At 46.0% G+C, this 25,583-nt stretch overlaps 1 protein-coding gene across 7 annotated transcripts in view; it reads right to left on the bottom strand.

Moving 5' to 3' along the window:
* The window catches only part of PDZD2 (PDZ domain containing 2), a 472,962-nt gene that overhangs the window by 102,972 nt on the left and 344,407 nt on the right, over positions 1-25,583 (bottom strand). For 5 of the 7 annotated variants that reach the window (XM_009208211.4, XM_009208214.4, XM_031666099.1 and 2 more), the window contains 3 exons: positions 22,766-23,267; positions 11,021-11,163; positions 5,706-5,838 (listed from right to left, as the gene is read on the bottom strand). In XM_009208211.4, the coding sequence (XP_009206475.2) occupies positions 5,706-5,838; positions 11,021-11,163; positions 22,766-23,267 (778 nt within the window). The remainder of the gene's footprint in view (positions 1-5,705; positions 5,839-11,020; positions 11,164-22,765; positions 23,268-25,583) is intronic. The other 2 variants (XM_009208219.4, XM_009208215.4) reach the window with 2 other exon arrangements.

Raw genomic sequence — 25,583 nt, 5'->3', positions numbered from 1 at the left:
CTGCGGCCATTAAAAATGGTGCTGAGGCTGGGTGTGGTGGCTCATACCTGTAATCCCAGCTCTTTGGGAGGCTGTGGCAGGTGGATCAGTTGAGGCCAAGAGTTCAAGACCAGCCTGGTACTAAAAATACAAAAATTAGATGCAGTGGCACGTGCCTATAGTCCCAGCTGCTCAGGAGGCTAAGGCAGAAGAATAGCTTGCACCTAGGAGGCGGCGGTTGCAGTGAGCCAAGATTGTACCACCGCACTCCAGCCTGGGTGACAGAACGAGACTGTCTCAGAAACAAACAAAAAAACGTGCTGGGCCCAGCAGTGGCTCATTCCTGTAATCCCAGTACCTTGGGAGGCCTAGGTAGGCAGATTGCTTGAGGGCGGAGTTTGAGATCAGCTGGAGCAACACAGAGAGAGACAGCCTCTACAAAAAATTGTTTAAATCCGTCTCAAACAAACAGTAACCATGTAGGGTGGCACATGTCTGCAGTCCCAGTTTCTTGGAAGGCTAAGATGGAAGGATCACTTGAACCCCAGGGTTCCAGGTTGCAGTGAGCTATGACTGCACCACTCAATTCTAGCCTGGGCAAAAAATGCAAGTCCCTGTCTCAAAAAAAAAAAAAAAAAAAAAAAAATTTGTACTTCCTAATGTGGATTCTTACAGCATGCTGTGAAAAAGCAGGTTAAAGTAATATGTAATAACTATGATATTAATAATGTATGTAATAAGCTAAAGGTAATAAAATGTGATAACCATAAGGCAAACATTTCTCCAGTTCCTGCTATAACCAGCTACACTGCTCAGGGCCCTTGATATCTCTCTCTTTTTCTTTTTTGAAACAGAGTCTCACCCTGTCATCCAGGCTGGAGTGCAGTGACACGATCTCAGCTCACTGCATCCTCTGCCTCCTGGGTTCAAGCGATTCTCCTGCCTCAGCCTCCCTAGTAGCTGGGATTACAGGTGCACACCACCATGCCTGGCTAATTTTTGTGTTTTTAGTACAGACGGGGTTTCACCATGTTGGCCAGGCTGGTCTCGAACTCCTGACCTCAAGAGATCCGCCCACCTTGGCCTCCCAAATTGGTAGGATTACAGGCATGAGCCACTGTGCCCGCCCCCTTGATATCTCATTTAATCCTGCTAACATCATCCTCATGAGGTAGTTACTGGTTCTCACTATACAGGGAAGAAAACGGAGAATTAGGTGAGGTAACACCTTGGCCAGGACACGCAGCTTTTAAAGGGCTGTGCTCGATTTAAGTCCAGGCAGGACTGCCTCCAGGGTATATGATGTTTCCTTGTATTTGACTCCGTTTTACAGAAAATGTGTATGTACATGTTACACACACATACACATGTTCCCAGCTGGAAGGACACTCCAGTTAATGGATAGTAAGTACTATTGGTACTATTACGAGAATTTCATCATCGTCTTCTTCTCTGTAATTTTTGGGGTTGTCTACATTTGATACAATACATATATATTACTTGTTAATAAAAACCAAGTGTGAAAAAAGCAAAAAAAGCGAGCAAGAGATCTGTACTGTTATATGTTGCTTCCAGGACTATCAAAACTAACTTGTATATTCTGAGTTTATTCAGTCAATAAAAACGTCCTAAGCTCCTACTCCTATAAGCAAACAATCTATTTGTGTGAAAACATGAGCCATCCTCTCCACAAGACAGTAACTGCTGTATTTCCAAAACAATGCCTTCAAGCTTTGCAACAAGGTGACCATTATCCATAATAACAATAGTTGACATTTTAGTTATTCTTTATATTCAGCAAATCAAAAGCTCTCCCCTCCCTCTTCAAGTGTGAAGACAGTAAGGAAGCTTGTGGATGACTTGCTCTTGTTGGATAAAGAAGAGAAACATGTCAGAGGCACCTGAAGGCTGCCATCTTTTTTTTTTCTATGTGGATGAGGACCTTGGATGGTGTAGATGAAGTTTAGGAGCAGCAGGCAGCTGCTGTAGCAGTTTATTGCCTAATTGTAAAACGGAGTGTATCGGAAGAAGAGAAAGGCCTCACTCCTCTGAGGCCGGGTCAGTTTTAGGACCACAGCTTGAAGATACCCAAGGGTCAATGGATTGACAACTTGGATAGACACCCATTCTTTGGCTCTGGAATGCCACTCAGCCCCATGAGGACGCAAGCAAGTGTCCCTTAAAGTCAAAGCCTCTAGCAGGAATGCATTATCTTTTTCTTATACCATTGGCTCTAGCGTCCTTTATATTTTATTTGCATAAAAGCAGCTTGGTGCATGAGAAACCGCACGAACTCTGAAGTCTGGTGGACTCAGGCTAAAACCCAATTCTGTGACCTCAGGTCAAGGTAATTAACCACTGGGATTGGTTTGCTTTTGTTTTTTGAGACACGGTCTTGCTCTGTCACCCAGGCTGGAGTGTAGTGGCACGGCCATGGCTCACTGCAGCCTTGACCTCCTAAGTTCAAGCAATCTTCTTGCCTCAGCCTCCCAAGTAGCATGGACTACAGGTGTGTGCTAACCATGCATGGCTAATTTTTTATTTTTATTTTTTGTAGAGAAGAGGTCTCACTATTTTGCCCAGGCTGGTTTTAAACTCCTAGGCTCAAGCAATCCTCCTCGGCCTCCCAAAGTGCTGGGATTACAGGCATGAGCCACCATGCCCAGTCCAACCACTTGGAACTTAATACCATTCACTGAATAAAAAGAACTAAAAGCACCTGGCACCCTGTGTACATGGTAGAGTGCTTTCTTCCTTTAAGTCACGTACATGGCACCTGGTACATGTAGCGTGCTTTTTTCCTTTAAGTCATGTACATGGCACCTAGTACTACACGTAGCGTGCTTTCTTCCTTTAAGTCGGTGTGTCTCACAGGGAGCAGGTATCATTGAGGAACCAGTTTTCAAAGCCCCTTCATTATTTGCTTTACCCATGAGTGGCCCGCCACCTTTTTTTTAATCTTCTGTTTTGTGTTTGTGGACAATGGCTTGACAAAGAAAAGCCATCCCCTTCCCCATTTTCCAAACTAGCAGGAGAGGCTGGATGTGGTTGCTCATGCCTGCAATCCCAGCACTTTGGGAGGCCAAGGCAGGTGGATCACCTGAGGTCAGGAGTTCAAGACCAGCCTGGCCAACATGGCAAAACCCTGTCTCTACTAAAAATACGAAAATTAGCCAGGCATGGTGATGGACACCTGTAATCCCAGCTACTTGGGAGGCTGAGGCAGGAGAATCGCTTGAACTCGGGAGGCAGAGGTTGCAGTAAGCCGAGATCATATCATTGCACTCCAGTCTGGGCAACAGGAGTGAGACCCCATCTCAAAAACAAAAACAAAACAAAAACAAAAACAAAAAAACTAACAAGAGAAGGAAGTCAGCACAAGAAATGCAGGTTTAGTAGTACATGGTAGAATGCTCATGCAGAAACCCATGTTCTTCAGCACACGATTTTGAGGAGGTGGGCTGTGCAAATGAAACACGCTTTCTCTGCAGACATATGCCTCTGTGTGTCTGTGGTGTGTGTGTGTGTGTGGTGTGTGTGTGTGTTTATAAGACCCAAAGATGCTTTCAGGCTCCCACTTCATCTGGCAAAATGAGGAACTTGTTTCTCCTTCTCTTGCAGCATTTCCCTCCTTGTGGAATTCACCAGCTGACAGAGAGAATCCCGGGTTTGTTCTGCTGCCCCATTTCCAGTGCGGGGCTACAGACAGCCCACAGGCAGACGCTCTGGGTGAAGACATGCAGGGAGCGCAATGGACCCAAGAGAAGGCCCCAAGGTGTCCCTTGGTATCTCTGGAAAGGGAGAAAAGGACCTATGAATGGACAGTGGTCTCAACGCCTACCTCCAGGGTCTCAGATGCCCCCTCTTCCTGCCAAGTCTTCACCAGAGCTCTGTAGATAGATTGTCTTTGGAAGTCTGAGAGTCTAGGTCAAGGTTTTGGGGTAAAAGGTGTAAAGAAAGGAAAGCAGATTTTTTGGATAGCCCAAAATGTTCTTCTAATGTATTTGTTCAATACTCTGAAAATCAGCAATCGATCTTGCAATTTAAGGGGGAAAATATAAAGAGACCTATGATGCCAGGTTTGAAAGAACAACAGAGATAATGGAAAAAGGATTCCCCACATTAGCGAGAGCGTCATGCTGCACAGGGCTAAGAGGGTGTGGCCTCATCCCGTCCTTCCTGGCTGGAATTGGAATAAAGCCTCATGGCTCCACTTCACCACCTCCTCGGCCACACAGACTCTGCTCTAGTCTCATCAACAGCACATCGGCCCACAGCTCAGACACACCAGAGGTCACCGCCTCCTCTTTCTCACCACAGTTGTGAAGTCCTGCAGACTTTAGTCAGTGCTTTAAGAAGGAGATGCTGGGGCCCAGAACTGGACACTATATTAATGCACTCTAGGGTGGGGGTAAAAGGAACTCTGGCCTGCCTGGGGCCTCAGGACCTGTGGAGGACCCATGGAGAAGAGGTGGCAGGGAGACAGGGGACAGACACTGGGCTGGGCATTAGGGCCTGGGTCCCGGCGCTGCTGATGGCATTGTGGCCTCTGCAAGACGGTAGCGGCCATGGAAGCTCTGCCTCACCGTCTTCATTTGTAAATTGGCTGGGCAAACAGGATTCACAATGCTTCCTCCAGCTCCAACACTCAGAGGCCACAAGTGACAGCAGAAGCCACGGGCTGCCCTCGGCGGCCCCTGAGCCTGTCTTCCCTTTCCAGCTGCCAGGCTTCCAAGTCTCCTCTCCAGCTCCTCCTGGAAGAGCTGCCAGTCTCTCCACATTCTCCTTCCTTCCATCTACCATTTTCTTTCTTTCCTTTCCATCCCCTAACACTGCAGTCTCCAACCTTTTTTGGCACCAGGGACCAGTTTCATGGAAGACAATTTTTCCAAGGATGGTAGGGGCGAGGGGGATGGTTTTGGGATTAAACTGTCCCACTTCACATGATCATGCATTAGATTCTCATAAGGAGTGTGCAACCTAGATCCGTTGCGTGAGCAGTTCACAATAGGGCTTGCGCTCCTATGAGGATCCAGTGCCGCTGCTGATCTGACAGGAGGCGGAGCTCTCAGGAGGTAATGCTCACTCACAGGCCGCTCATCTACTGCTGCATAGCCCAACTCCTAACAGGCCATGGACCACTGCCCATCCACAGCCCAGGGGATGGGAACACCTGCCCTAACATATACATACAAAAACTCTTAAAGGGCCAGGCATGGTGGCGCACGCCTATAATCCCAGCGCTTTGGGAGGCTGAGGTGGGTGGATCACCTGAGGTCAGGAGTTTGAGACCAGCCTGACCAACATGGAGAAACACCGTCTCTACTAAAAATACAAAATTTGCCGGGTGTGATGGCATGCGGCTATAATCCCAGCCACTTGGGAGGCTGAGGCAGGAGAATTGCTTGAATCTGGGAGGTAGAGGTTGCGGTGAGCCGCGATCACGCCATTGCACTCCAGACTAGGCAACAAGAGTGAAACTCCATCTCAAACAAAAACAAAAACAAAAACAAAAACTTCTTAAGGAAAGCCAAATAACTAACTGCACTTCAGCTAAGGGAATCCACATAGCATTGCCCTGTGGAAGCAAGGCTTTTTCAATGGCCCAAGGTAAACGTACAAGTGGACACGTGTGGGTTTGTGTGTGTGTGTGGCATGGGAGGTGTGGCTCAACCCCAACTCACCACTGCCACCATTACGAGGACCAAAAAACAAACACGACCTACCTTGCTGGCCACCACCAGCTGCACCATTCCCGTGGCGGAGCGAAGAATGGCCACTGCTTCCTCGTGGGAGAGCCCGACCAGTAAATGACCATTGATTACCAGCAGCTCATCTCCTAAGGACAGCCTGCCATCCCTGAGGAAAGGGAGATGGGAAAAAAATCCCTTGTCAAGACATTCTGGGCCTGAGAAGGGCCACTTTCTGGAGCTAGGGAGGGTGGTGAGGAGGGACAGTTAAGATTGGGCTAAAGAGGACACTGTGATGGCCAGAGGCAGTTGGGGATGCGACTGCTTTATTCGTGGTGCCCAGATTCCCATCAGAGGGTTCCCTCCATGATTTCAGGCAGTGGCTCAGTAATAGGCACATTAAGGTCACCAGCCTACCTGGCATCAATGTCAGTGAAACTCCCATCCAGGTGGAGATGGTGATAGAGGAACCAAGACCCCAAGGTTTGAGGAGAGTTGAGTCATTCTTCTCTTAATCCTCCCCGCCATCCTGCCCTGATGACTGAGTCACTGAGCTGAGCTCAGAAAGAGCAGAGATATCCTAAGCCCACCTGCATTCCTTTCCTAACGCACTGCCCTCCTCCCTTCCCAGGTGACATGAACCTGACCAGATGTCCTCTGGGGCACCTGTGATTCACACTACACTACATGGGTCTGTATCTCCCAATGGGGCACCTGTGATTCACACTACACTACATGGGTCTGTATCTCCCAATGGGGCACCTGTGATTCACACTACACTACATGGGTCTGTATCTCCCAATGGGGCACCTGTGATTCACACTACACTACATGGGACTGTATCTCCCAACTGGGGCACCTGTGATTCACACTACACTACATGGGACTGTATCTCCCAACAGAGTTACAGGTCCCTGAGGGAAAAGTCTCTCACTCTCAGCACCTTGTTCTTTTTCTTCTTTTTTGTTTTTTTAAGTATGTTTGTGTGTGTGTGTGTGTGTTTGTTTTTGAGACAGAGTCTTGCTCTGTCATCCAGGCTGGAGTGGAGTGGCACGATCCTGGCTCACCGCAGCCTGGAATTCCTGGGTTTAAGTGATCCTCCTGCCTTAGCCTCCTGAGTAGCTGGGACTACAAGTGTGTGCCACCAGGCCCGGCTTCAGCTCCTTTTTCATCCTTGAGTCTCTCCAGCCAAGCCTCATATGCAGAAGGATGAATAAAAAGAAAGAAAAGAAAAGAAAAGACAAGAAAGGAAAAGAACAAATAAACTGCCTAAACTGCTGTCGCTGCAGGTATCAGACCTGGGCTACAAACAGGGTGCTTCTTTCCTTTAAATTAAATTATGGCTGACTCTGAGCTTTCTCCCCCCTGGGCTGGCAGGAGACTCAGCTGTCACGGGGACTGCCTCCCCTCAGGTGGGTCAGGGCTTGGTGTGGCGCAGTGCCAGAGCACTGGGCAGGCCCCTTGAATCATGGTGAATCAACAGTCCCTGTGGATCCCACCAGAGCCTCCAGTGTCTGATCTCCCAGGATCCCAAAGGAGCCAGAGGTGGCTGAATGTGGGACAGGAAAGCTGGTGAGGCAGAGAGACCTTTAGCCTCGGATCCCACTGCACCCACTAGAGCAAGCTTGGCCAACCCGTGGCCTGCATGTGGCCCAGGATGACTTTGAACATGGTCCAACACAAATTTGTAAACTTTCTTAAAACATGATTTTTTTTTGCGTGATTTTTTTAAAGCTCATCAGCTATCGTTTGTGTTAGTGTAGTTTATGTGTAGCCCAAGACAATTCTTCTTCTTCCAATGTGGCCCAGGGAAGCCAAAAGATTGGACTTCCCCGTTCTAAAGGCTCACATCAGCACCCAGGGTGCTGCCATGAAACACACGCACGTCTCCGACACGCCCAGAAGCCCCGTTTCTCTCCAGTCCCCTAGCTTTCTTTCAATGAATCAACTGACGTCTCTTCTTCCATCCTTCCCTTCCCTTTCCTTCCTTCAACAGCTTTTCTCTCACTTTCTGTCTCCTTCCTCTAGGGCATGTGCCATTGTCTTTTCTACGAATTTGGGCTTTAACAGAAGACAGGAGGCACCAGAGACCTCTGATACTCTCTGTTTCTGTCCTTCAAAAATTCCTGAAGCAGAGAAATGCTACGGGCCCCACTAGTTGTTTGGAATGGTGGGAGATGGGGAATGGGAAAACCAAGAAGAAACAAGCTGGAATCTCAGGAGTTGTGTGGGTGGGCCACTCAGGAGCTGTTTCCTACGGGAGGAGAGGGATTCAGGAATCAAGAACACAATGGTTCAGACCAGTGTCCTGGCTTACTTATTCAGAATGCCATCAAGACCATCCTTGTCCCTTGGGAGGCTGAGGTGGGTGGATCACGAGGTCAGGAGTTCGAGACCAGCCTGGCCAACATAGTGAAACTCCATCTCTACTAAAAATACAAAAATTAGCTGGGTATGGTGGCAAGTGCCTGTAGTCCCAGCTACTTGGGAGGCAGAGGCAGGAGAATCGCTTAAACCCAGGAGGCAGAGGTTGTGGTGAGCCAAGATCATGCCACTGCACTCCAGCCTGGGCAACAGAGTGAGACGGCATCTCAAAAAAAAAAAAAAAAGACCATCCCCATCCCTTTTCCTTTTCTTATTTCCCTCTTTCATTTCTTTCATCTCCTGTTATTAACTAAAATGCCCCGCTTGTGAATCATATACCCCAGAGGGTCAAAGAGACACACACACAACTCCAGGCTAAGAATGAAAGGAAAATGACGAGACCCAATAGAAATGGCTCAGATGGGAAATAGACAAGAACAGTTCTAAGTTTATCTCTGGGCACAGGAATTTCCTACTTGCCAGCTTGCTAAAGGAAGACTAGAACTTAAGACCTATGATTAATGGGAAACTGTCTATCTGACAGGAGCTCCTCAAAGCATATGTCACTTTGGAAGTTCAATAATGCTCTTTGGAGTAAAAACCACCTAGGGTCTTAATCCTTCAATAATTACTACCACCCAGACAACTAACAATTGCAGTTAATCTTATCTCTACTTTAGTGATTAGCATCCTCTTCTGTAATAAGAGAACTGATGAGCATAAAAGACTTTGCTGGTTTTTGCCCTGGTCCTCTTCTTAAGTTTTCCATTCTTCAGACTATCTATCTCCAGCTCCTTCGACTGTACCTCATGTGACATCCTTCTGCGTCCCCTCCCAAGCCTGGGCAGGCCAATACCGGTCTGGTTTGCCACACCCCTCTTAGAATCAGGGTACCTGAGCTGAACACCAAGTTCCAGACTAGTTTATAAAAGATGATCACCTCGCTCATCAATGAAACTCTCCCTTTATACGTCTACTGTATACTGTGGGCATACAATATACGTACACGCCCCACCAGGCCTTGCCAATTGTAGACACCCTATGTGCGTGGAAGCGATTAGCTAGCAGTTAAGAGTCAGCCTGACATTTTGGGATAGCCACATCCTTCTTACTCAAAATAAACTGTTTTGCACATGCTCTAGCTAAACACCATTCCTCTTCCTACTTCAGATCATTGTTCAGATTAAAACAAAGGTGTGCCGGGCGCGGTGGCTCATGCCTGTAATCCCAACACTTTGGGAGGCCAAGGCAGGTGGATCACGAGGTCAGGAGATCGAGACCATCCTGGCTAACACGGTGAAATCCCGTCTCTACTAAAAATACAAAAAATTAGCCGGCCCGTGGTGGAGGGCACCTGTAGCCCCAGCTACTCGGGAGGCTGAGGCAGGAGAATGGCGTGAACCCAGGAGGCGGAGCTTGCAGTGAGCCGAGATCGCTCCACTGCACTCCAGCCTGGGTGAGAGCGAGACTCCGTCTCAAAAAAAAAAAAAAAAGTGTTTTTTTTTGAGACAAAGTCTCTTGCTCTGTCACCCAGGCTGGAGTACACTGGCACAGTGATGGCTCAATGCAGCTTCAATCTTCCAGGCTCAAATGATCCTCCCACCTCAGCCTCCTGAGTAGCTAGGACTAAAGGAGTGTCCCAACAAGAGCAGCTAGTTTATTTTATTATTTTAGTTTATTTATTTTTGAGACGGAGTCTCACTCTGTCGCCCAGGCTGGAGTGCAGTGGCGCGATCTCGGCTCACTGCAAGCTCCGCCTCCCGGGTTCACGCCATTCTCCCGCCTCAGCCTCCGGAGTAGCTGGGACTACAGGCGCCCGCGACCGCGCCTGGCTAATTTTTTGTATTTTTTTTAGTAGAGACGGGGTTTCACCGTGTTAGCCAGGATGGTCTCAATCTCCTGACCTCGTGATCCGCCCACCTCGGCCTCCCAACGTGCTAGGATTACAGGCGTGAGCCACCGCGCCCGGCCCATTTTATTTTATTTTTTAATTGAGACAAAGTCTCATTCTGTTGCCCAGGCTGGAGTGCAGTGGTGCGATCTCGGCTCACTGCAACCTCCGCCACCAGGGTTCAACTGATTCTTGTGCCTCAGCCTCCCAAGTACCTGGGACTACAAGCACACACCACCACACCTGGCTCATTTCTTTGTAATTTTAGTAGAGACGGGTTTCATCTGTTGGCCAGGCTGGTCTCGAACTCCTGATCTCAGGTGATCTGCCTCGGCCTCCCAGAGTGCTGGCATTATAGGCGCACCCGGCCACTATTTTTTAATTTTTACTTTTTGTAAACACCAGGTCTCACACCATGTTGCCCAGGCTAGTCTTAAAGTCCTGGGTTCAAGCAATCCTCCCGCTTTGGCCTCCCAAAGTGTTGGGATTACAGGTGTGCGCTACTGCACCTGACCTACAAAAGAAGTTTTGAGGTATGAATTGTTTTCAGATCGTAAGGAGAAAAATTCACATTTACTTAATTTTCCTTCCACATCTGTATGGTAGAGATACATATATCTAAGTATGCCTGAAATCCTGATAGACCTGACAAGTGAAGCCCCAGTGCTGTGGGCTTCTGTGGTCAAACGGAAAACCAATCACTTTCCCAGGTCATTAGTCAAGTCTTATAGGAGTCAAGATCTTAGGAATGCGGTGTTCTGCTCAGCAGCATATCCTCAGTAAGCAGCCTCATATCGTCTCAGCACGTTAGGATAGGTAACAGTCACTTGAAACTAAAACTGTACTATAAAGAGATCCAATCTCTCCTTGTTTTAGAAGATCCTGCAGTACCTTCTGCAATTAGCCATTTCCTGTGCTCAGAGGTGTGTTCAATTCGAACCACTCTTGCCTGGTTTCCTTCTGTGCTCCAGCATAATCTTTATGAACTGTAATCACCAGGGCTTTGAACAAGTGGAAGAGGGCCTGCACCAGCAGGGAGGGAGGGGCAAGGACAGGAAGCGGAGGGACGGGGGAGGGGAGAGGGTTATCTAGTCACCTGTGAGCGGCACCTCCTTCCTTCACTTGAGTGACAACGATAGCGTGAGGTGAGCGCTTTGATCCTCGGCCTCCACTAACCTGAATTCCCAGCCCATCCGATTCTTTGAGCAGCTCCATCTTCCATATTCGGCCAACTTCCTCCTTGGAAGAAAAAGTGAGCACACCATGAAGGAGGTTGACAGACACACGGCATTGACACGGGAGAACGGAGCTGTCACGTCTGGCCGGATATCCATCACTTGTCAACAGATAATCACAGATTATCACAGGAGAAAAGAATTCTGCCGATCGGACCCAAGTCTTTGGCTGGCAGTGCTGTCCAATAGAACTTTCTGTGATCATGGAAATGTTCTATATTTGAGCCATCCGATATGGAGCCACCAGCCACAGGTGGCTATTACATGCTTGCAATGTGCTAGTGGCAACTGGGGAACTGAATTTGTAACTGAATTGAATTCTAGTTAAATTTCAAGAGCCACCTGTGGCTAATGACTATACTATGGGCAGCACAGCACAGTGATGATTAAATTTCCTGAACAGGGTCCTGTTAAGTAAAGCTGCTTCTGCCTGAAACCTGGATGCCACTGTGCATGTAAACACTGGCTGTTTCTGGGTTCCTTTGACTTCTGCACAGCTACTAATTAATAAAGATGAAAGGAAGGCAAAGCTCAGGTCTTGCTGCCAGGAGACTTCAACTAGTTGGAACCCAGCTCTGCCATTTATAACTTATGAAAGCCACCTAATGCTTAAAAGTCTCAGTTTCCTTGCCTCTAAATTGGGAATTTAATATTTCCAGGTTTGTTCTTAGAATTAAATATTTGTGCAAATAGGTGGCAGTACAACACCCAGTAAATAAATGTTGATAGGTAACTATATTACTTACATATACACATATAAGCATATTTATGTTAAAAATACCATATTGAGGGCCAGGCACCGTGCCTCATGTCTGTAATCCCAGCACTTTGGGAGGCTGAGGCAGGCGGATAACCTGAGGTCAGGAGTTTAAGACCAGCCTGGCCAACATGGTGAAACCCCGTCTCTATCAAAAATACAACAAATTAGCTGGGCATCATGGCAAGCTCCTGTAATCCCAGCTACTCAGGAGGCTGAGGGAGGAGAATCACTTGAACCTTGGAGGTGGAGGTTGCAGTGGGCCGAGATGGTGCTACTGCACTCCAGCGTGGGTGACAAAGCAAGACTCCGTCACCAAACAAACAAGCACACAGAAAAACAAAAAACACCATATTGAATTGAATCTCAAACTTCCTTAGAACACATAAATGAGATATTTGATAGAGAAACCAAAACAAAAAATTAATTGATGAATTTGATACCCACTGCCACAGACGCTGGGCTGCACATTCCCTAAATACATTTAAGAAATGCTTCAACCCCTATACAAATCTTCTTTAAAAAAAAAATTACGCCGGGTGTGGTATCTCATGCCTATAATCCCAGCACTTTGGGGAGGCTGAGGTGGGCAGATCACCAGAGGTCAGGAGTTCAAGACCAGCCTGTCCAACATGGTGAAATCCCATCTCTAAAAAAGATACAAAAAAAATTAGCCGGGCGTGGTGCTGGGCACCTGTAATCCCAGCTACTCAGGAAGCTGAGATAGGAGAATCGCTTGAACCTGGAAGGTGGAGGTGAACCTCCCCCCCACACAAAAAAAAACCCAAAAACAATAAATAAATAAATAAACAAACTAATCAATGTCTCTAAGCCATCTGATTGCTGATAGCCTTTCTGCCTTGGTTTATCCTCCGTTTGTCTGCTTGCTTCACTCAAGGACACACACGTATGCTCACTGCAAAACCGTTGAATCTCCCAAGTCCTTAGCTATTTAGAGAAACGAAAGCAAAACCTTCCAAAGTGATTTACTTTGGGGTCTCACTTCAGACTCACCCCTGTAGTTCTTTTTAGCCTTAGCTATATGGGCCTGGCTCACAAGACATATGAAACAAAAGCCATTTTCATATGAAACAAATGACATATGACATATGAAACAACATAGGAAACAAAAGCCATCTGCTTTTAACATCCATCATGAAAAGTCCAATGGAACCATTAAGGTCCAACATGGACAAAGCCATCAGCCCCCTAGAAATAGGCAACCTGCCTGTTCAAGCTGCTTACAAAGGAGAAAGAATGTGTGGCATTTAGAAAATCTGAAATACACAGTCAGAAACTGAAATGAAACTTCATGCAACAGTAAAAAAACCAGATGTCGAGCAGTCATTGATGTGCAGCAATAGGAATGTCTGGGGAAATTATTAGCAGACAGAGACCTGTTGGATCCCACACTCCTTCGGGTACCGCACCGTTCGGTGGGGTTCTGCTATCCCAGGAACAGACACTGGTGCCAACTATCTCCTCCATCCCCTGACCACAGTCAAATGAAGCCTGTCTGGCCAAATGTAACTTCAGAAGTCACTGGCTTACCACAGTAGTTCATGAACTTGTCAACGATCTCTATTTCATCCAATCACCTCATTTTGGACTCTACGGTTTTTGGTTTGCTGCCTCTGACCTCTGGAACACCTTTCCCTTCCCCATTCAGAAACATCTTCCCTGGCCTTGTAAGTCTCTCATTGCTCTACTACTTCCAAAAAGCCACTCTTGAGGATCAGTACAGCCGCCAAGATGGCAACTTTCAACACTTCCAATGGGGCCCTGTGGCCTAGCAGATACCACTGAAAAGAACAGAATCAGGGATGTGCTGACTGGACGTTGTCCTGGCTTTCTGGGCCTCCCACGCCAGCATAGAACAGCCCTGTGGCTGCCTCACGGCACACGTTGAGAGTAGGATGGTGGCTTTTTTTTTTTTTTTTTTCATGGAAGATATGTTCTGACTGCTGGGGTCTAGAAGATGAGTGTTTCTTCCAGGACAGAGAAGCCGTGGACCTGTTTCCCAAGAGCAACAGGGACCATTCTTAGAGTCCAGAAATAAGAAAATCTATTTGGGTTTTAGCGCAAATTAATAAAAACCTATTCATCCCCCTTACTAGTTTACGCCACCATTCTTTTCCCCTTTTCCCCTCCTCCTTGTCAAACAAAACATGTAAGTATGGTTAATGAAGGATGTGACAATACTAGGTACATTCCTTTCTAATTTTTAAATGCTTTTTTAGAAGTAGGACTTGTGACAAGAAACATGCAAAATGACGTTCATGGGAATAGAATATCAGCCTGAATGTATATATACACTGACCTAAGAGTTCAAGACACTTTCTATCAAGAGCACCCACATATCCACTCCATTTGCCTGCCCCCAGCCGCCCCAAATCACAAAACTCGTTAAAAACAAAGTCATGCAAAACACGTAACAAATAAAATTGGCTTCAGAGGGCAGAAATCATGTCTGTAATATAGCCCCCAACGACACTAGTCAAGAAACAGACCTTCTTTTTCACTTTTATCCAATAACGTAGTTTTTTTTTCTTTTTTCTTTTCAAAATTGAAAGTAGGAAATAGGAGGGGAGTATCCAAAGAAATTAATGCAAGTTTCCTCACCTTGGAATTTCTGATCATTTAATGAAGGGAGTTCAGAGGACTACAAAGGAAGACACAAGCAGCAAGAAGTAAATGTTAGCAGTTTTTTTTGTTTGTTTGTCTTTGTTTTTCTTTTGAGACAGGGTCTCACTCTGGAGTGAGTGCTGGAGTGCAATGGTGCAATCTTGGCTCACTGCAACCTCCGCCTCTTGGGTTCAAGCGATTCTCCTGCCTCAGCCTCCCGAGTAGCTGGGATTACAGGTGCGCACCACCACATCCATTCAGCGAATTTTTGTATTATTAGCAGAGACAGGGTTTCACCATGTTGGCCAAGCTGGTCTCGAACTCCTGACCACTGGTGATCTGCCCAACTCGGCCTCCCAAAGTGCTGAGATTACAGGCGTGAGCCACCGTACCTGGCCCACAATTGTCAGTTTTAAATGTATTTGCCTACAGCAGCGTTCAGTAAAAAATAAAACCAGTGTCTGACACTTAGTAGGCTACAACTTGTACTGGCCAAAAACTAACAGGCCAACTTAAATATAACGATATTAAGGATATTTCCAATTACCTCCTTTAACAATTCCACTTGGGTAACTGATATACACCTTAGTACAATCAAAACTGGACTTTTTCGTTTCTTGCTCCTGGCTTTCCCATCTCAACGGGAACAGCATTATCCTCTACTCATGCTAAAGATGATCCACAAGCCAAAAGTCCATGAGGTATCTTTGATTCCTTCTGTTTTACCTCCCACATCTGAACCACAAGTACCATTTGTAGAGTCTAGTTCCAAAACAGATCCCACACCCACTGACTTCGGCTCATCTCCCCCGCCACCTCCCCCTTGTCAAAGTGACCAGCTCCAGTTTGGTCTCCCTTTTAACTCTTCACCTCCTACAATCCATGATCCTCCATCAAACATCCGAGGGGAATGTTTAAAAAACACAGGCTGTGATGCACTCAGCATAAGCCCTCCAACAACTTCCCACCCGACCAAGAATAAGGTTCAAACTACAAGGTGGCATATGCGAACCTCTGTAACCAGCCCTGACCACACCTCCTGAATCGTCTCCTAGTGCCCAGTGTCTTTTCTCCTGGAACACTCTATCGTTCCTGCCTGAGGGCAGCTGCTTTTGCTGGTTCTTCCCTGGGAACATTCTGCCCCAGACTGTGCAGGGCTGCCCTTTTCTGACACTCAATCCTCAGCTCAAACATTGCCTCTTTACTGAGATCTTCCTGCTCTGACACCCAACATCAACCAGCGCCCTGCCCATGACACTGCCCAGCCACCTTTCACTTCACCCTGTTTTATTTCATTGGCTCGTCAGCTTCTGACACTGTGACTCGTGGATTTGCTTATTTATTGTTTGTGGTATGCTGTAAACGCTGTGAGGTAAGAACCTTGTCTGTCTTGCTTACCAACCAGTTCTCTAGCAATTACAACAGTGTCTACCACATAATGATATCCCATAAATAGCACTGAAGGAACAAATATAGAATGTTTATCCACTAATCTTACGGTTCCATGACAGTCCTTGTGACTGAGGTTAAGAAGCTCACACAGATGGGAGATCTGTCTGTTTGCCAGTGTGTTCAATGTGTGAACCCTGGTCCAGTTGGAGAGGCCGAGTTCTGCAACAGACCCTGTCTAGACAGATGGTTTGGGCATTTGTTTTCTTTTATATTAGCTAAAAGGGCAACGAGACTTTGTCAGCCTATTGAGAAAAAGCCAAACCCTGAAAAACTGGATGCTATGCAGTCTTCTGTACTAATGTTGTTGGAGTGTTACCCTTTCCTGTAAACTGCCAATTACTGTGTGAGTTCACACATGCATCCCTTCACTGACGCCAACGAAGGGATTTATTTACCAAAACAGGAGCGTACATTAAGGGGAGCTGTCTCACAGCATTTAAATGACCTCATTACTGCTGGAACCAAAAAGAAAACTTTGCAACAGCAACTTTGCCCCATATGTGAGAAGACACAATCCAACCAGAATCTTGCTACAGTAAGTGCTCCGGCTCTAGTTGCAAACCTTTTCTGAAACCGTTTACTTACACCTTCTTATTCAGAATGATCAGTAAGACATGGGTGAGCATAATGTCAGAGCTGGAAGTCCCTTAGTCATCAGACCCAAATGCTTAGTTTATAGGTGAGAAAACAGAAGGCCAGAGAAAGGCTGCAACAACCTGAAGGCCACAGTGCTGGGGATGGCAGAACTGAGGCAGGAACTCAGGGTCCCATCTCCCAGGACTAGTACTCTTGGGGCCTTCATAAATATCTACAAGGCACTGAGCTAAGATGGGAAACAAAGACAAAGAAGGCCCCGCCCTGTACTATTCACAATAGCAAAGATATAGAATCAACCTAAGTATCTATCAATGGCTGACTGGATAAAGAAAATGTGGTATACACCAGGCCAGACGTGGTGGCTCATGTCCGTAATGCCAGCACTTTGGGAGGCTGAGGCGGGCAGATCACTAGAGGTCAGGAGTTCGAGGCCAGCCTGGCCAACATGGTGAAACCCTTTCTCTACTAAAAATACAAAAAATTAGCTGGGCATGGTGGCATGTACCTATAGTTCCAGCTATTTGGGAGGCTGAGGCAGGATAATTGCTTGAACCCGGGAGGCAGAGGTTGTAGTGAGCTGAGGTTGCGCCACTGAACTCCAGCCTGGGCGACAGAGTGAAACTTCATCTCAAAAAAAAAAAAGAAAAAAAAAAAAAGAAAATGTGATATATACCATAGAATACTCCTCAGTCATAAAACAGAATGAAATCATGTCTTTTGCAGCAACATGGATGGAACCAAAGGCCATTACCTTCAGTGAAATAACTCAGGACACAAAGTCAAATACTCCATGTTCTCACTCCTAAGTGGGAGGTGAACAATGGGTGCCCATGCAGAGTGGAATAATAGACACTGGAGACTGGAAAAGGGGGAAGCGGGGTGAGAGCTGAAAAATTATCTACTGAGTACAATGTTCACTATTCAGGTGATGGGTACATTAAAGCCTGAACTTCATCACTTTGTAATATATGCGTTGAAGAAATCTGTACCTCCATCCCCCAAATATATAAAACATTTTTAAAAAATCAAAGGCTCTGCTCTTAGGCTACTGGGGACACAACGAGCCAAATGGTAATTGGAATACGTGGGGCTCGAGCATGAATGAAGGCCAGCAGAGGGTACTGCAGGAGACAGAGGAGGAGATGGCTAACCACAGAGCAGGTGGCAGGAATGTCACGGAGGCCTTCTAGAGGAGGGTGTCTTGAGGCTTGGTCCCCCAGGAAAGGTAGAAGCTAAGCGACACAGGAGAGGGAAGAAGAAACCAGGTAGTGAGTGCAGCACTCGCAAAGGCTCAGAGGTGACAGTAAGTATGGCTTTTGAAAAAGCTTGCAGTGAATTCACTCCAAATCACGGAGGAAGAAAGCATAAGAAACTGGACATCAGGGATAGCTTCCAGATGGGGGTTAGTTACCAGAAAGGACAGGCCATGAGAAGCTTTCAACTTTTAGCCCTACCCCCATCTTCTGGAGTCAGGGGAGAAATGCTGGAGTTTGAGTTAACAAATGATCATGCCTTCAGGATGAAGCCTTCATACAAATCCCTAGAGTATGGGGTTCAGAGAGCTTCCAGGTTGGTGAATACATCCACGTGCCAGAAGGGTGATGCACCCCCTCACCCCCACCCTCCTCCACAGGGACAGAAGCTCCTGTGCTGGGAACCCTCCGGACCTCACTTTATGCAATTCTTCATCTGTATTCTTTATTATATAATAAACTGGTATCGCTTCTCGGCCTTTTGGCTAAGATCAAGTGTAGTATATAATAAACTGGTAAAGGTAAAAAAGAAAAAAAGAAAAAAAGAAAGCAGTGAGAGATGGACGCAGACAGTTAAGCAGGAATCAGATGATAAAGGGCCTCGAGTGACTGACAAGGTGTTTGGTAACAACCATGAAGGCCAAGTGGACCCACCAAACAGGTTTCAGCCAGTGTGTGTGTGTGCACGCACATGTATGTTGTGCACCTATGTGCATGTGTGTGAGTAATGAGATGTGCTGTTTAGAAAGGTCCCTCTGGTGGCAGTTGGGACAGTGGATGAATGGGATAGGAATGGGGGCGATGTCCCAGGTAGGGGAGCACTATGACAGCCCAGGGGCGAAATAAAAGCAGTCTAGCCCTGACCTGAAGTTACGGGAGTAAAGAGAGAGGGAGGGTGAGCTGCAAGATTTCAAAAGGAACATGGCAGAAGGGAGCAGGAAGTGCTTCAGGTGACTCCAAGATGACCAGCTGTCCCGGTCTCCCTAGGACGGAGGGTTTCCCAGGATTTTCAGTGAGAAACCAGGGGAAGTTCTGGGCAAACCAGGATAGTTGGTCACCCCACTGAATCTCATCAAACTTCCAGCTTGGGCAAACTTTGGGGACGGGGAGACCTAGAGCATTGGAGTGGGTTCAGTGCTATGGGAAAGGGATGCGCTAAGTTTTAGGCATGATGTGAAATATCCAACATGGAGACATCCTGCAGGCAGTGGGCACAAAATTCAGGGGGCTCAGGAGAGAGCTGAGGGCTGAGACACAGACTTGGGAGATGTCACCAGGTAGGACAATGTAAGTTTGCCCAGTGGCCATCAGGGCTCAGGAGAGAGCTGAAGGCTCACACACAGACTTGGGAGATGTTACCATGTAGGACAATGTGAGTTCACCCAGTGACCAAGGGGGCTTCCTGGAAAAGGACCATCCTCAGGCTGCCTCTGATGCAAACATGAGGGCTCATCAGGGAGATGTTCTGAGTGTGACGCTCCTTCTGAGTTTTCTACCCGTTTCTGCAGATGCAGATCCGGGCAGCCTGCATGAAACTCTGCTGAACCACTTACAGAGGAGGCATAGGAAAAGGGTCTGGTACTGTACAGGGTAGATTACGATTCCTAGGGAAATACTACAAATGTACCCATAGACATTCCCGTGCCAGTCATGAATAAACTGTCCTGCTTGGCAAGTGGTAGGATTCTTTTTTTGTTATGTGACTACAGTTGGTTGTATTCATTTTCAACATGTAGCATTACAAAAATACATTACGTTCTATATAAGCAGATTCGCAAAAAGTCTCATCTTAGAGCAGTAAAGATCTTTGCTAAGAAGATAATGAGGAACTTTGAACTCATGTGTAAAATAGTTTGTCTACGTCCTAGGAGATTCTGTTTCAGAGGGTAAATCCAACTTTGCCTTTTTAAATAGTAATCTGCTTGTATATGTATTATTGTGAGTTAATGTTTTATAGAAAATACCATTTTTAAAAAAGAAAAATTTGTTTAAAGGAGATATATCTCCTGTTGCTCTATTAAGAGGGAACTGGATGGAAAAGGCAAGACTGAAGGTTTATTTTAATGGAACATTTTCTTAGAACAAGTAACAGTCTATGAAAAAGAAGTGCCTGACAAACAAAAATGGTCTGAATGCTTATGAGCTTTTCTGTCATTTATTAATTTTTTGCAGCTATATTAAATCATTATAAAGGCAGAAATGGAAAAATACTCACATGTTTAATCTCCCATTATTCAAATGGAACAAAATTTTCCCCCCTAAAGGCTTAAGAGGTAAATAGGCATTTTCTGTTTTTCTGGAAATTCCATTTTAGCATGACCTTGGTCTCTGTCCTGGAGTAAAAATAAAAATCCCAAGAACCTAAACAGTCTTGTGTGAAGGTCTGTTGGTTCCAATTCGGGTGCCACCAGAATGTGGGGGAAAGCTGTGAAAATCTACTTTATGCCAACCCTACTAATCCTGGGCAAGTGCAACTAATAAAGATAATTTTATGGTTGAACAGGGTGCTAAAATATTTGAGCCTGAGAAAACGTGTGGTCCATTCTGATTTACCAAGGCAAAAGGTATGACCCGGTGCCAAAACTCAGAATATGAATTATAAACAGTTACAAAGAATGCAAATCCCAGATGGCAAGTCTCCCCTTTCTATAGGCATACGGCTTTTTAAAAAAAATGCCCTAAAGGCAATGGATCGCAGTTTGGTTGTTTTCACTCTTTCATTTATACGTCATAGGATGTTTGACCTTGAGCATAAAAACCAGGCAAAGGAACTCTGACATGTATAGTCTTCAAATAGCGAATCCAGAAGTTCAATTTTAATTAAATTTATTAATAGAATTATTATGCTTAATGAAGGTGAGCAGAGGATGAGTAATCTCTTAAAAGTTTAGGTTTTGTTTGTTTTTGAGACAGTCTCACTCTGTTGCCCAGGATGAAGGGTAGTGGTGCGATTCTTGGCTCACAGCAACCTCTGCCTCTCGGGTTCAAGTGATTCTCATGCCTCAGCCTCAGCCTCCCGAGTAGCTAGGATTATAGGCATGCGCAACCATGCCCAGCTAAGTTTTGTATTTTTAGTATTTTTCGTTTTGCCACGTTGGCCAGACTGGTATGAACTCCTGGCATCACGGGATCCACTTGCCTCGGTCTCTCAAAGTTCTGGGATTATAGGCCTGAGCCACTGCACCTGGCCCTTTGTTTGTTTTAAAATCATTCCAAATTATTTCCACTGTGTCCTAGGTCAAATGAAGGCCTATTCTTTGGACTGTATGTAAGATTCAACCTTCTTTGGTGCTTTAAACCTTCAAATGATTAAGGGAGCCAATACCCACTACCTTATTTTGCTCACATTAGGCTTTCTGTGTATGCACAATCTAATCATTAGGGAAGAAATCCTATCAAGATAGAGTACGCACTGATAAGAAACACATTATAATACTTTCACAGCCCTTAATTTGGAAGAGGTATATATTATAATCTTTTTTTTTTTTTTTGTCCTTAATCCTTTTTGGGGGAACTCATAAAATTGGTAGCAAATCATTGATGGAGACATCAATTTTTTTCTTATTCACACATTCTATTTACAAATAATGCCTTCTCTGTGTCCAACTTTATGAAGATTACCCCGCTCCTCAAATGAAGGAACATAACCTCTTGAGAGAGGGGTTACTGTGATGCTTTTCAACCCATTGTACATTTGGCTACAATGGCAGAAATCACACTTATGCCCAGGGCACCATTTCTCAGCAGACAAAACTCAACTTTATACTTTTTGGTTTGTTTTTTTGAGACAGGGTCTTGCTCTGTCACCCAGGATGAAGTGCAGTGGCGCAATCTTGGCTGTAACCTCTGCCTCCCAGACTCAAGCCATCCTCCCACTCAGGTCCCCAGCCAATTTTTTGTATTTTTGGTAGAGACAGGGTTTCACCATGTTGCCCGGGTTGGTCTCACACTCCTGAGCTCAAGCAATCCACCATCCTTAGCCTCCCAAGGTGCTGGGACTACAGTCACCAGCCGCCACGCCTGGCCTCAACATGATACTCCTACACCCATTTTCATCTTTATAACTTTCTCTTTCATCCCTAAAGGTTGTCTCCTAAGTCAGAGAAGAAACCACTCAGCATACACATCGGCAATTTACCGTTTCAACTGCAGCCTGCAGGAATATCTAGGAAGATTCTTGGAATGAACATGTCTACCCTAAAGAAATGTAATCCTCATAAGACAGAATGTTGGTGATAATGAGGGAGACCATTTGAGGCTAGAAGCTTACCCCTTATCATTCAGAATACACCTAAAGGCAAAGCAGGTGTGGTAACCAACCTTGACCCTCATAGTTGGATTTCATAGTATCAGAGATTTCTGTCAAGCTTCCAAACTTCCCTAGAATTCAGCAATGTAATAACACGATCCCATGAAAACATCACTAATTTTGAACTGCTAAAAATAAAAGCAGATGCTTCCCTGTGTATTGAATACCCTTCCTGTGTAATACTGAGGCTTAGATGTTTGTGGTGTCAACTGCCATGAGAAATTCTTGGCCTTGTAGCAGCAATTCCACCGGTGACAGCAGCGATAAATAATGATGCAACTAAGTACTTTATCCGGACCTCACATGACTCAAATTTTAACACAGAAGGCTTGAGTTTTCCACTTAGTATCACTTGACTAGCTCTTTATTTATGTAGGATAAAATGACTGGAGCTTTTTTGTCATTCTCCTCCGATCACTTTTAATGCATTTGTTGGCTTCTCAATGCGAGGTCACCTTAGGTCTATTTTTTAAACCTTAAAAGCAACTTCAAACAATATTTCTTTTAAAATTCTGGTTCTGAGCCCAGCTTGTATTTCCCACACGGGCTGGGCTGCAAAAACACACACACACAATACATAAAATTCTGGTCCCGTAATCAAACCAAACCTTACCCGTGCCAAGCAGTCACTCGATTGGAAGTCCGTCTTCCCACCTTTTGAGAAGCGGCGTTTGTCATTGCTTGTGGTCAGAGGAGCATCTGTCTTTGGAATTCTATGCTCTGTCCCTCTGTCCACTTCTGACCTCTCTAGATGGGGTCCAGCCACCTCCTTGAGAGAATCTGGGCCATTTTCTAGCTGAAAGACATGGCCATTTCCAAGTTCAGGGTCAGGGCCGTTCTCCAGCTCAGTGCTGGGGTCACTGGACACCTCACAGCCAATGCGGCCCTTGGATTCTTCAGGGGCCTTGTTGGCAGGAGGCCTGGAGATGACCCCAAACTTTCTGGTTCGTTTTCCCTTTTTCGCAGTTCGGTCACCCAGCTCCAAGGTAGGTGCTTCTCCTGGTTCAGAGCTGTTGCTACTGTTGCCATTATAAGTGGAGTGGGCTTTGTGCTTAAAGCGACGCAGCATGATCAGGTAGATAAAGCCGCCATTCCAGCACTGCTCAGCCAGGTAACTGCAACAGACAGACAGGTGCCAGTTAGAACCCCATGCACCCTTCCTGGACAGCACAGCAGACAGAGGCATTCAAGGGTCCACCCAAGTGACAACAAGTCGGCCGATGGACTGAGGTATTGAGCTTCCTAAAGAGATTCACCACCCGATTCACTCTTTTAATCTGTCATAATTGATGCAAACAATTACTCTCAAACTCCCAAAACAAACACAAAACCCCATGAACTAGAAATGACTAATTTAAGTACCATAGGATCAGGAGTTGGAGAAGGATTTTTCTAGGACCAGAGCCAATGCTAACATATCATTAAAAAATAAAACACTTCTTCACTCCCACCATTTCTTGCATCGGAATTATGCTAGGCTCCCATCCATATAGTTCCAATGGACTGAAACTCTGAGTCCCCAGGGTAAAACATGGATAGAGTGGATTAGGGGAAGTATAAAGTTCTGCTCCTAGGAGCAAATCATCAACAGCACAACAACAGGAGCCTATGCCTCATGAGTAGGGGTAACAGCCAGTGACTGGTATTAAAAGCCAACTGATGGATGGGTACAGTGGCTCACACCTGTAATCCCAGCACTTTGGGAGGCCCAGTGGGCAGACTGCTTGAGCCCAGGGGTTTGAGACCAGCTTGGGCGTAGAGATAGTGAAACCCCATCTCTACTAAAAATGCAAAAATTAGTCCAGTGTGGTGGTCTGTGCCTCTGTAATCCCAGCTACTCGGGAGGCTGAGGTGGGAGGATCACTTGGGCCTGGGAGACAGAGGCTGCAGTGAACCGAGATCATGCCACTGCATTCCGGCCTGGGTGACAGAGTGAGACCCTGTCCCTAAAAACACAAAACAAAACAAATAGGCAACTGGCTAAGTAGGCACTGGTGGCAACCGTGCACTGTGTTGAATGAGGATCGGGCTCATGTCTTGATAACAGTCCTAGTTTGGGCTGATCATAGCACACATGGACTGTCATTTCCAGTCTGGACATCACATTAGGAGGAGCACTGACAATGTGGAAAACACATAGACAAAGGCGGACCAGGACAAAAGGCTGTTGGAGACCGTGTCAACCAGGAACAGTTGGAGGAATAAGAGACGCTCAGCATGGAGAAGACAAGGGTCAGGGTCAGCCGCTTTTTCATATGTGAGGGCTGGCAGATATTTAGAAGCAGGAAATAATATAAAGGAGATAAGGTATGTGAAGCATGACACATGGTAACGGCTCCAGATCTTAAAGAACGATAAGAAAATACAACATCAAATGAAATGAGTAATTAGGGGTATTCAGGACCGGATCATCAAAGCTTTGGCAAAGAAAACCCTTGCACAAAGTCAGGAAACCAGGCTGGGCTGGACCCTCCACTTGTGCTACCTAAGATAAAGCAGCACAAATCCCTGATGAACCCAGGAAAACACCTTCCCCACTGGAATTTTGCCACATTCTATACATCACTCGTTCCTAAGCAAAAGTGTCAACAACCAAATCCTTCACAAATCAGATCTGCTTCTGGATCTTATACACCCACGCAGTAAAAGCCTGGGGCTACGTGCAATGCTGCCTCTGAAGAAATGATGACTGCAGGTAAATAGACATTAACGTGCCTTCTGTGATCTTGTCAGCAGGGAAATCAGACCTGAGAGCTGGGGCAGTCATTACATGACATGGGAAGGAGGCCAGGTCATAAAGGCCTCCTCTCATCTCATAGTGAGCTTTCACTGAGGTAGCAGGCAAGGGAGTGGGAAGGAGAGGTGACCACATGTGCTTGAAATGCACTAAATTCTGGCTCAAAGGCATATATTCCCCATACCTAATGGTCACATTAATTGAATGACAGTGACTGTCTAACCAAAGGAGAGAATAATTCTGAATTTTTGCCATGGAATAAAGTGAAAAACAACAACAAAGGGACACTCATGACTCAAACATGAACCAAACTCAATAAAATCCTTCTTTGATCCCAGGCTAGAAACCATACATGTATAAAACCAGACAGATAAAAGATACTGTACAGACGCCAGGTCATCCTGTGAAATACAGAGGGACAAAGAGGCATTAAGACCATCCATAAGGCCGGGTGCCGTAGCTCATGCCTGTCTGTAATCCTTGCACTTTGGGAGGCTGCGGCAGGAGGATAACCTGAGGTCAGGAGTTCCAGACCAGCCTGGCCAACATGGTGAAACCCTGTCTCTACTAAAAATACAAAAGTTAACCAGGTGCGGTGGTGCGTGGCTGTAGTCTCAGTTGCTCAGAAGACTGAGGCACGAGAATCACTTGAACCCAAAAGGCAGAGGTTGCAGTGAGTTGAGACTGTGCCACT

Source organism: Papio anubis, chromosome 5, assembly GCF_008728515.1.
Source record: "Papio anubis isolate 15944 chromosome 5, Panubis1.0, whole genome shotgun sequence".
In the NCBI taxonomy this organism is placed as follows: domain Eukaryota; kingdom Metazoa; phylum Chordata; class Mammalia; order Primates; family Cercopithecidae; genus Papio; species Papio anubis.
Note: the sequence above shows the minus strand (reverse complement) of the source record. Positions and strands in the feature narration are given on the sequence as shown.